Source organism: Aythya marila (genome assembly GCF_965140915.1).
Source record: "Aythya marila genome assembly, chromosome: 17".
NCBI lineage: Eukaryota > Metazoa > Chordata > Aves > Anseriformes > Anatidae > Aythya > Aythya marila.
In genome coordinates this window covers 7,584,455-7,596,024 of record NC_139058.1, presented here as the reverse complement: position 1 = coordinate 7,596,024, position 11,570 = coordinate 7,584,455, and the positions used below count along the sequence as shown (strand labels likewise).

The 11,570-nt window shown below is 44.5% G+C and overlaps 1 protein-coding gene across 1 annotated transcript; it reads right to left on the bottom strand.

Moving 5' to 3' along the window:
* Positions 1-2,487: 2,487 nt before the first annotated feature.
* Positions 2,488-11,100, bottom strand: PRKAB1 (protein kinase AMP-activated non-catalytic subunit beta 1). The gene is made up of 9 exons (XM_082774391.1): positions 11,069-11,100; positions 10,788-10,840; positions 9,766-9,940; positions 8,747-8,913; positions 7,219-7,312; positions 6,123-6,237; positions 4,733-4,866; positions 4,181-4,249; positions 2,488-4,098 (listed from the first exon to the last, which is right to left on the bottom strand). The coding sequence occupies exons 3-9, from the start codon at positions 9,928-9,930 to the stop codon at positions 4,021-4,023; spliced, it is 822 nt and encodes a 273-aa protein (XP_082630517.1). The 5' UTR covers positions 9,931-9,940; positions 10,788-10,840; positions 11,069-11,100; the 3' UTR covers positions 2,488-4,020.
* Positions 11,101-11,570: the final 470 nt, after the last annotated feature.

The following is an 11,570-nucleotide window of genomic DNA, read 5'->3' as shown; positions in this document are numbered from 1 at the left end:
AACAATAGTGTGATCTAATGACAGGTTTTGGGATTTATCCCAGCAGAGTACTGGTAGCAAAGGGGACAGATAGTTACTCATCCCACTGCTGTATTATGCTGGTGCTTTAAGGCCTAATAGCTGCAACTTTTTAAAAAAAGAAACATTCACAAATCTAATTCAGATTGAGTACAACCTGCAGAGTTGCTGTACATCTTAACTTACACCTGCTGGGAAAACTTGCTAGATCAGACTTAAATGTAAATACATCTATTTTTAACTGAACCAGTTTTTACAGGGTCTGAAGTATTCTTTCACAGGAAGAGGTTTTTAATATTCACACTGCTGCCTACAGTAACTTAATTTGTCCTCCTACTGTTCAGTGTTTTTGGTTTTGTGCACATAGCCGCCCCCTTACCCCCAATAAAGGGCTTGTTGGAGGGTGTGTGGGAGGGTTACTAATAGCTCCTATTACATTTTGGTCTACATGACATTCTTCATGAAAATGCTCTACATAAAAACCAAGCTGCTTGATTTATCTATTGTGCCTACTATCTGATGTATATGATGAAATGCTAACTTGTTAAATGTTCCTTTATTTCTATTTTACTGTGCACAAAGAATACTTATTTAAAGCTCATTGTTGCAGTCCTATGATGCATGATCAGAATTGTAACAAAACTAAAATAATCCAGAAACTGGTGGAGTAAAAAAAAAATTACTTATTGAGCCTTTTGATTATCAAGAACCCTGCACAAATCCACTTCAGCACGACCACCCCATGTCATGCTGAAATTTAGGGGGGTGGGGGGCTGGGGGAAGGGAGTTCCTGTTATTTATAGAATGTAATGGCTTACTCCAGAGTCCCAGAATGAGAGTAACAAAAGGCTCTGCATCTACCTTAAAAAAAAAAAAGTGCTCTCCTAGCAACAGCCAAGAATAAACATAACAGCACAGACTGTGAAAGGTGGGTGGGGAATGTAAGCGAGCTAATAAATCCAACTCTTCATCCAGCTTTTGCCTTTGGAGGGATTTGATTCATGCCGTTATAATAAGGGACTGTATGTGTGATCAGCCAATTCATTCACCTGTCAGGCAGACAACTCGCCCCTCACCACCTTCAAAAAGAAACCACCCCACCACCACTTACCTCTGCTTACCTTGGGACTGAATCCTCAGTCCTCCTGCTGAGGAAGAAGGGATTTTGGGGGGCTGAGGTGTGTCAGGGGCTCACCTGGAGGAAGGCTGTGGCTCCTGGGAGAGGTCTGGTGAAGCTGCAGGTGCTGGAGGACAACACATCACCACCCTGTTCCTTGGGGTTGGGAGGGAGACCTCCCCCCCATTGGCCCCCAGCCTTTGGGCAGCTGTGCTCACCCACCCAGAACAAGCACAGCTGGATGTGCTGACAGAATTATCACTCTTGCAAGCCCCTGGTGGGCTGGGCTGGATTGCTTGGCCAAAAAAAAAAAATGGGGCCCTTCACCTTGGGCTCTGAAGGGCACAAGCAAACTTTTTTTTGGGGGGGAAGGGAGAGTGTGAAGGGAGGGGCAATAAAACACTGCCAGGTGTACCCCATGTCATAAGTACCCTTTGCCTTCTGAGAGCTTGCTATAAGCTGTACATTTAAAAAATGAAGCAGTTTTCTATAAAATGTTTGGCTCTGTCCTGTCGTTCCATCATCTCAGCACTGATGAAAAGCCTGGAGTGAGTCATGCAGATATGTAATTAGGAAAAAAAATCCACAAAGGTTAGCAAGAACTAATGAAACTATGGCCAGAAATACTGCTGTCATGCATATAGCAAAATGGCAGTTTTGACTGAGCTTACATTTCAACAAAAGGCGATCCTGTTAAAATTAGTTAACTGGAATTTTCTGACCTGCTTGCCATTGCCCTTTGCTGTTCTTTCAATGTTGGTTTTTTTGTTTGTTTGTTTTTAAGCACTGACCTAACTAGCTTGAGCTCAACAGCCCCTCTACACTCAGGCAGACTACAGCATACACTTCTAGCAGCTCTGCTCATGCAACCCCCAGCCTCGTCCCAGACTTAGTATTGTCTGATGTTAATAAACTTACAGAGGGTGCAGGCTGTTCCATTGCACAGCTGACTCCAATGCTGTACCTGGTGTGCCTCTGACACCACAAGCCCCAGCCCCCCTGCATTACTCGCTGCCCAGGAGAAAGGCTCAGAACAGCAGTTTGCTTACAACATGGGTCACTTTAACAAAACTAGCAAGGCTTAAGGCCAAGATCAATTTATTTTTTTTTTCTTACCTGATCACTGCAGCCTGTAACAAATCATCAAACTGTAAACATTGCATCACAAATACACACTAACACATCCATCAGCAACTCAGTAACTGCAAATGACCAAGCTGCATCCCTGGACAAAAAGCTTGCCCAGTCTACCAAGGCATAGAAATGCCAATCAGCCAAGCACCACTTGTAACAAGTAACAACACAAGGAAGCTAAGGTCACCAGAAATGGGAAGGCTAATAACAGCATCATCCACTTTTCTTGAAAATGTTTTATTTGGTTCTAAAGAGGCTGAAAACAAAAGCAATTCCATAAAAAGCACAGAATGAAGAAAGTTTTCCAAGAAAACCATTGCACTAGACCCAGATCTACTGAGCGACTCAGAGTATTGCAACAAGGCTGGTGAACAGACAGGAGGATGCCAAACCACCCTCCCCTGTGGTTCTGCTGAATGCTGGCTGCTGCAGCTTCTGTCCCTCCTGCTTTGTTCCACATGCTCTTCCCCCTTGGGACTGGGGCTGCCTGTCATTGGCACAGGCACCAGCCCTGATCAGGAGCAGACCCAGCAGGTCAGCTCCTGAGGTGGGTTCTCCAGGCAGGCCCGAGGCACACGAGCAGGAAGTTTTGCATTAGTGTTGCATTTCTTTGGGGATTAAGCAGGCTCTGAATACCGCATACGGGCAACCTGACATTACATTACTATAATCACTGAGAAAATAGAATAAACTTTGCAGCACTTACCACAGCCCTGGCTTTGGAAGCACCAGGGGTTTTACACCTGTGGTCCGTGCTGCTGCCAAGGAGGCCCAGCTCCAGCCCTGGGTACGGGAGGTGCAGTGCTGCTGCATCCAGCACATCACAGCCACTCACAGCGGGAGGTTGGCCGCTGGGATGCAGGTAACTTGCAGTCACCTCTGAGTCAGCTGACAGCGGCTGTTACTGAAGTACTAATCCTTAAATGGAATCTCCTGATTTCATTACAGTCTACCTAGCCCAGCTTGAGGAATTTATCAGACAGCAAGGGAAAGTGGTTACAAAAGTAGATTACTGCAAGACACATTTATGATTTACACAAAAACCCAGCCAGTAAAAACAACTGAAATTGTTTCAATTACAGAAATTCCACAGGGGAAAAGTTATATTTCAGTTCTCACGAAGAGAAAAACTACAGAGCTATTCACAGTAGAAAGAGAGCACCCCAATCTACTGTAAAATAAAAAGGAACGTGCAGGTGATTGTGTCAATGATTTTCCCTAGAAAAGACGCTACAAAATAATCATCACTCCTCACCCTTATTTCAGCCATACAAGTGTGAAACTTGCTACTGTAATAATTGTGGCTTTGATGCACATAAGTTATGAAAGCAGTCATGGGCTTGCCTTTGCTGATGTTGAGCTCAGATAAGATTCCACAAGAATCCTGAACTCTCTAGACTTTGGGCTGGCTTGTTTATTTCCTATAATCTGGCTCTCTGAAGGTCCTTAATCTGTTGCTGCCCTCACATTTCTCAGCCTTATTGAATCAGTGTGTTTTTCAACTGAATTGACAATGGGCAGTGACACCTTTGCCATCAGTCTCGTTGCCATGGAGCTGCCGTCTCCAAGAACATCCAAGGTGGGACTGGGAAAATAAGGCAAATATAGGAGAACCTGGAAGTCTCAGAAACAATATGAAATTAGAGTTCATTTGCTACAGCACAGAGCAGGAATACATTTGGTAAGAGAAGCATTTTTTTTTTCTGAGACTGCACTGGCCCAGATTACTTGGTCACAAAGTACTACGATGTTCATATTGGCTTGTACAGCAAAGTAGTCACGTATTTCTTCTTGTAACGATGCGTAGCACTAAGCACCATCACTCCATCCTACAGGAGATTGAAAACAAGTGAGCATATTATATAATTATCTAAAACCTGCTAGTGTGAAGTATGTGTCCTGGCCTCTCACCTTGATAGAAAGTGCGTAGAGGTGGTTCAGCATGACATGGTTGGGTTCAGGGAGTAAAGCAGGATCGCACTGGAAAAAAGAGAAAGTGAGACAGTGTGAAAATAACAGAACTCACAGCTTACTTGTCAGAGCTGATGGGTGATAAACACCATCTGCAACTAGCCACACGGTCAAATGCATCATACTGCTTCTTGCACACAGTCCATCAAAAAAAACCAAAGTTTCAGAACGATACAAGATCCCTCCAGGGTGAAACCCTCTGCATCCTCACTGCCATCATGAAACAGATTTCAGTTACTTCTTACGTGCTCGTGACATTTAAGTAGTGTTGCAGTAGGAAGATTAGGGTTTGATGGCATAAAACAACAATCCAGTTCTCTTAAGTCAAGTAGAAAGATAAGTTACTTCAGATGGATCCACCTGGTTTTAATATAATATGAAACTTACAAACACGGCAACCACTGTAAGGCTTTTCCTTCAGTCTTCCAGATTTTTCCCCATGTGTTCACACCCTCAAAGCCCTTATTCAGAAAAACAGACTGATGTACTTACAGAAATGCCTGTGTCCTTATTCAGGATGACCTGCAGTAGGTGTGGAGGAAGAATGGGTGGAGACTTAAAGCGCTCCTCTGCCTTACAAACATAGGGCTCCTGGTGGTAAGGTCCTGGAGGTGAACTCGACAACTCTGCCAGAGAGATGTTAAATATTTACTCTTAAAATACTCTGTAAGAATATCTGCTCATTACAGGTACGAAGTGGATTTGCACATCCAGGAACACGTGACCAAAATAAATCAATGGCATGTAAATACATGAGCTGCAGCAGTTGATGCAATAAAACAGGATCAGTCGCTGTCCAACAAGATGACCAAAGCCTGTCTGAGAGTAGCTGTGCAGATTTGGGAGGCTGAGTTCTAAGTGCCTACTGCACTCCAGACCTTCACTGTCAACTCTGCCTGTCACTTCTGCAGCAAACACTTAATATTAAGCATTGAGCCACAACGTTACCTGCAAGGGAAGTATCAAACACAAAGGAACGCACATGTAAAAGGTAAGTGTTACTGCAGTGCAGGGACAGCTTAATGGAAAGCGCTTTTCAGAATTTAAAGCAAAATAATGAAAGGCTTGTACAACGTGTGGGAGGTGCAGGGGCATGATAGGGCTTCAAGTTCTAGAATCTCCTGGATTCTTGTACTGCCCAAGTCTCACAAGTTACACTTTCTCCAAAAAGGCTTTGTCCAGGGCAAAGTGGTATACAGCAAAAACAAGCCAAAAGCATCTTCTGCCTCAGGCCCAAAGGACAGATCTGAACACTGAATAGTCACAGTCTCTATCCCTACAAAGGCCTACAAAGGATAGCTGGCAAGGTTGATTTCAGAGATGATTAAGCTCAATCTTACCTCTCTTCTGTTATACCAGAACCTGAATCATCAGACTAAAGTAACTTTTTCATAGTGTTCTGATCTAAGATATGGATCACTTATACTAAACTGATAGGATACGAGATATTCCTCAGCCCATAGTAGCATTACTAAGATGTACCGAATTTCTTCCTATTGACACACAATTTGTAACCTCCTCAGCTCATCTCCTTAGCAGAACAAGATGTTACTGGGAACAATATAGGCTGTCAACATCAGTTTGATGTTGTAATGTACAGACTGATGCAGTACCGAGCATGCTAAAAACAGTCATTTCACATTTCACAGGAAAACAACTATTAAGCACACATGATTTCCTCCTCAATCACATCTACTATGAGCTGTAGTGCTCTGTCAGAGGCGCCTTTTGTGCATTCCACATTCTTTCTTTGTGTCCAAAGGGCCTGACAAAAGGGGAGATTAATCTATACTGGAGCTTTAACTCCAGACATAAAGGAAGACAGAAGTTTTAACAGCTCTAAGAAGTGTGATATAAAATTACTATTTTGTACTGCTCATACCAGACATGTCTGAACATTTCTGGGAGTCCACCATCAAAGCATCGAATACTTCAAAGTCAGTTTTCTTCACCTGGATGATGTTGTTGACAGTACCTAGCTGGCTGGTTACTACTGGCTGGGAAGAAACAGGATACAAAAGTCAGAATAAAAAAGCTTGCAGGGCTATTAGAATTCTCAAAACTATGCAATCAGCATTAACAAGAAAGAAGTATTTTGCTTTTAAAATAGGCTGGTACCAGATTAGGAGCTCACTAGTGCTCAGTGTTGGGTTAAGGGCCAGGTGCAGGACTTAGAACCAGACAGGGACTCATGTCAGTTGAACTTGCTAGGTCCACGTGACATTGAGAAATTCTTTGGCTATAGACAAGGCAAGGGTTAGGTTTGGGCTAAAGCTAACAGTGAGGACAGAAGGAGCTAGGCTTTACTTTTAGTTTCTGCAGGCCTTTCAGAGCCAGGCTGGTGTCTGGTATGGTTGGTATTGCAGGTGTACTGCTAAAGCTAGGACTAGAGTCCAGCGCAGAGGGTTCTAGGAACTAATTTTACTGTAAGGTAAATTCTGCAAGGTTTGCCAAAGCAGCAAGAAGACAGCAACCAGCTGTGCATTAGTTCTGAGGCAGGTAGGGACTGCTGGGTGGGACAGGGTTAACACTCGTTTTATAGCAGAGGAGGAGGAAATGACCTGGTAAGTTTTGGCACAACTGGCACAATTACTGGACGATGGAAAATTCTAGACCAGCAAGATCAACTTTCTGGCACAGACAGCAAGTGTAGCATGGGGATTTGGGCTGTCAGCAGTGCTATAGTGCTTTAAAGGATGATTTAGGACCAGACAAGATCAGCTCACAATCTCTTAAAAATGAAGACCCAAGAGACCTTGTCACCCATTTGTTACAAAATCTCCTGTCCTTTGAGGCTGTCAGTCTGACACCACCATCTAGGCCAGCAGGGATCAGAGCTATCTCAGCAGCTTAAACAATCCGTTTCTGTTAATAAATGCCTCCTCTCTGAAAAGACCAGCTACTGGTGCAGAAACCCCTCAGTTTCTCCTCTTCAGATGCCCCAATGATTAAATATAGCAAATTGAAGAAAGCATTACCTCTGAAGGATCGTGTGTCCACTGCCCATCCACAAAGAACTTGTATTGGTGCTCTCCCTCTGGCAGGTCCAGGATTGCCACAAAGTTGTTGTGACTGGAATTTAAAACAAACAGCCTCTCCTAAAATACTCTGAATATTGCATCAATGTATAAACTATGACAAACATTGTAACACAGAATACAAATCTCCTTAATATGTGAAAACTTAAAAAGGCAACACCACGTTTAAGAGACTCTGATAAAATCTAAGGTAAATACTCAAACTAGAGTTAATGTTAATAATAATAATTTATTCTGTGACAACACATTCAAAATTAGCATCCACATTCCTGAAATCCAGGAATTATTAGCACTGGCCTTTTTTAAAGTCATTCTCACACCTTTGTTACTTGTTACTTTGTGTTACTTGTTCATTTTATCTGCCAGTCTCCTGTTAAGGGAACAAGATCAGCTTACTTATATTGCCTTGTCTTTCCGTATTTGTCATCACAAACTGCATTTCAGAAATGAAATGAACAGCAACTGGAAGATGAAAGCAGCAACTCAGTACTTCTGAGGTATTTGGGGTTAGAATAGCTGCTGCGTAGCAATTTTCATACTCTTGTGCTGTGAACTTCCTGATTCTTCAGGATTCTTTATAGGCATCTCAAAGAAGCTGAGAAGCAGTTGAAGTTATGTGAGCAATTCAAACAAGCCATGCAGTGCCAGTATTTCTCTTTACTTCTGTTCAAGTAAGGAGCACAATGAACTCTTCTACTTCAGCATATTTGATTCTGTAACACATATTTTATTCAGCCTTTAAAGAGGTTCAGGTATCTCCTTCCCCACAGTATGTAACCTGACAAGAGATGAACCTGCTTTTTTCAGATTTTGTAAAGATCTGTTTTTGGCCTTCTTCCAGATTGATTTCACTATTTCCCATCTCCTAGGCTTTCTACTTAGAGAATGACTGTAATACTGCTACAGTACCCTTTTTTTCCCCATCCAATACCATTTATTTCATCAGGCCACCATGCTCCTCCCTCAAGTTTCCTAAGATTAAGACACTTCTGCAACAATTACAGTGCAAGCAGACACCCACTGAGATGAGAAACTTCAGAAAATGGCAGGAGAGCAAACTGTCACAAAGCTGGACAAAAACCAATCATACGACAAGAAAGTATATGTGCCATGAGATACACTATGCTTAAAAGAAGCCTCATTTTATATAGCCCAAGTCCGTCCCAGACAGCAGACTCTGTGCAGCAAGAACTGTTTTGGGTCATTTAAACATAGCAAATGGATAACAGACCTCTCCTTAAAATTGATACACAACCCAACTGTCATTCCCAGCCATCCAAAAGTCAAAAAATGAAGAGAAACTCAGATTCTCACCAAGAGCTTGAAGAGAGAAGCTGCAAAGTGGTAAGCACTATGCTGATCCATATCCGAGCGCTATACCAATCTATCAGCTGACTATCTTTCTCACTTCTGTAAGCATTCCCCATCCTCAGGGAGTATCACTGATACTGCAAAAGAAGTTTATTACCTCCTTGTCAAAGGAATTTTACTCCAGTTATTGAAGGACCCAGATAAATAAACTTCTTTCCCTCCTCCAGTCCAGCGAAAGACTGTTGGTCGAGCTTGAGTAGGGGTTTTATCACTCACTTCCAGATCTTGTTGCCAAGCTAGGAATTCCTCTTTCTCCAGTGGAGCCTACAAGCACAACATTTTAATCAATATGAATTCCTTCTTGGCAGCCTTCGACAGCCGATATTTCACTATACATATTTTTGCACTTAGGCATGATTCTCTAAGGTGTAAGTTTAATGTAGCTTTCATCAGAAGAACATTAGAAAGTGGGCATTTCTAGATACTGTTCATTTGCAAGGATTTTTCAAAGCTGTTAAAGCTTTCCAAATTTACTGAAAGAGTGGAAGGCAAAATAGCCCTTCTCTCTGAAGCCTAACTTAGGTTAAAAAGAGAGATGAAAGAAATATAATTAAGAAGAAATACACTTAAGAAGTATTTAGATTGCACAAACGTGGTAGGCACAACATTTGTAGTTGGATCCAGAAAGGTTACAAGTTGTTTACAGGACACGGCTTTGTACAACAGTAAAAATCTAACAGTGTAATTTATTGTTAGATATTCTCATGAAACACGTTGCACAGCAAGAAGTTTCTACCAGTCACCTAATAATGAGCAAAAAGGCAGTTAACAGATCTTTTAATAAGGAAAATAATAGATTAAACATTGTGGGTGGCTGCAAGACCATTAAGGATTTGAAGGAATATGGGTCACTGTAGTTAGCTGGGCAAAAGCGGAGACATTTAATTTTTTTTTTTTTTTTTTACAATTAATTCTTGCTGAAAAACAAGACATTACACATTTTATCTGTTTGAATATCAATGGTATATTTTTCCTTAGTGTGGGAAGCGAGGGAAGCAGTCCATTTTGTGTATAAATTCAGTCACAGAATAACTGTAGATTGCTAACAGCTGTGTGGCATTACAGCTGGACAGGGTGCCCAAGCAAGTAATGTCAGAAGGCAAGAACCAGCCATACCTTCATTTCCTCTGAATGGAACAAGTCTGTGTCTTCAGGACTATCCATTAAGATTTTTGGTCTATCACCTTCTTTTGTACTGATGGCTCCTCCTGAGTTATCACCTCGGGATGCTTTATGCCCATGACGCTCCAGTCCAGCTCGCTCGCTGCTTGTGTTCCCCATTTTTAAGGATCTAAAAGAGCAAGAAAAGCCAGATTGACACATGTACTTTTGAAGCCAGAACACCATTAGGCAGGAAAGCAGGATCATCAGTAGTCCTGGGTTCTGAGTTAAAGTCTAAGAACCTCCATTAATCCAATGTACTTGCATCTCAGAACACTGACAGTAAATGATGACTTTTAACTACCCTTGAATTGTGTTACAATTCAATATCCTAATATCCCTGCAAGATTCAGCCACTCTAAAAGCTCGGCAGGCAGGTATCTGTCACTGCAGCACTCGTATTCTGCCTTCACAAGCTGAGTACTTGTTCTGTCTTTTGAAACACCCATACATACAATGTTCTACTACATCAGTCAAAACATCAGCAGAACTTAACTGTCAGAGTGCTTCAAAAGCGGCCTGTTAAAAATGTGACTTCAGTAGAAAATAAAAAGTTAGCTCTGGTGGTGACCTGCTGAAGGATCATTACAGCAGCTGACTGGGGTCAGGAAGCACAGCTGGCACGGCCCCACTGATGAGGCTGCCTCCAGTCTCCACTCTTCTCTGGGACAGCCAGGGCCTGCTGTGCGGGCAGTGTGACAAATCCTCCTGCTCCAGAGCCCAAACCCTCCGGCTCCAGAGCCTGTGCAGCCCCCCAGCAGGGAGAGGGGTAACAGTGGGTGCTCTCTGCCCCCTGCATTCACACGGCCCATCCTACTGAGAGGATGCATTCGGCTGCAGGGCAGTGACTGGGAGATGTCCCAGGGGGCCATGAGGAGCCATGCAAGCAGGGCCTTGTGCAGAGCACACGGGATGCGTGTACGTACACAGGCCACTGCCCCCGTAGCCTCCTATTTCAGACGGTGCCTGACTTTTACCTGCAGAGATCTCAGCCCGGTCCTACTCTGAGACCAGTCTCGGCGTGCGGGACCTGGGGAAGCAAACAAAGCAGCAAAGGATTCACCTGGCGCTGTAAAAACAACACCACCACCACCACGGGGGAGCGTGCCCACCGCTGGGCGCACGCCGCTGCTCCTGCCAACGGCGCCGGAGGGGGCTGCCCCTACCCGGGACCCCCCCACGGCCCCCGGGACGAGCAGCAGGGTCCCCCCGGAGCCCCCCAGCGCACCCAGCACCCAGAGGCGCCCCCGGCACCCACCGCCCTCCCGGCCCGGCCTCGGCCCCGCCGCCCTCGCTTCCGCTTCCGCGTCCCCGGCCCCGTCCCCGCTGCCGCCCCGCGGAGCTGCCGGGCCCTGCAGGCCCCGGCCCCTGCCCCCGGCTCTGTGCCGGCCTCCTGGGGCTGTTTTTTTCCCCCTCAGTCTCCACCACGGGGTTTTAGGGATGGGGGGGGAGCGAGCCCCGGGGCGCTGAGCTAGGGGAAAGGCGCTGCTGCTGCTCCGGGTGAATCCGGAGCGAGAGCCGGCCGTGTGAACGCGACAAGGAGCATAAAGCAACAGCACCCGGCTCTGCGTCCCGCAAAGTCCCGAACTGATAAATGTTTCCCAAATTAAATTATACGTGTGCGTTTCTCTAATGTGCTTCTCTAAGCACTCCCAACTGCACTATCTCCTGTTACCCTGGGCTCTCCATCTGCTGCCGCTGTCTTTTTTCTACTTTTGTGACAGGCACGAAGCTGCGAGGGCTGTAAGTTGCCGGGTTGG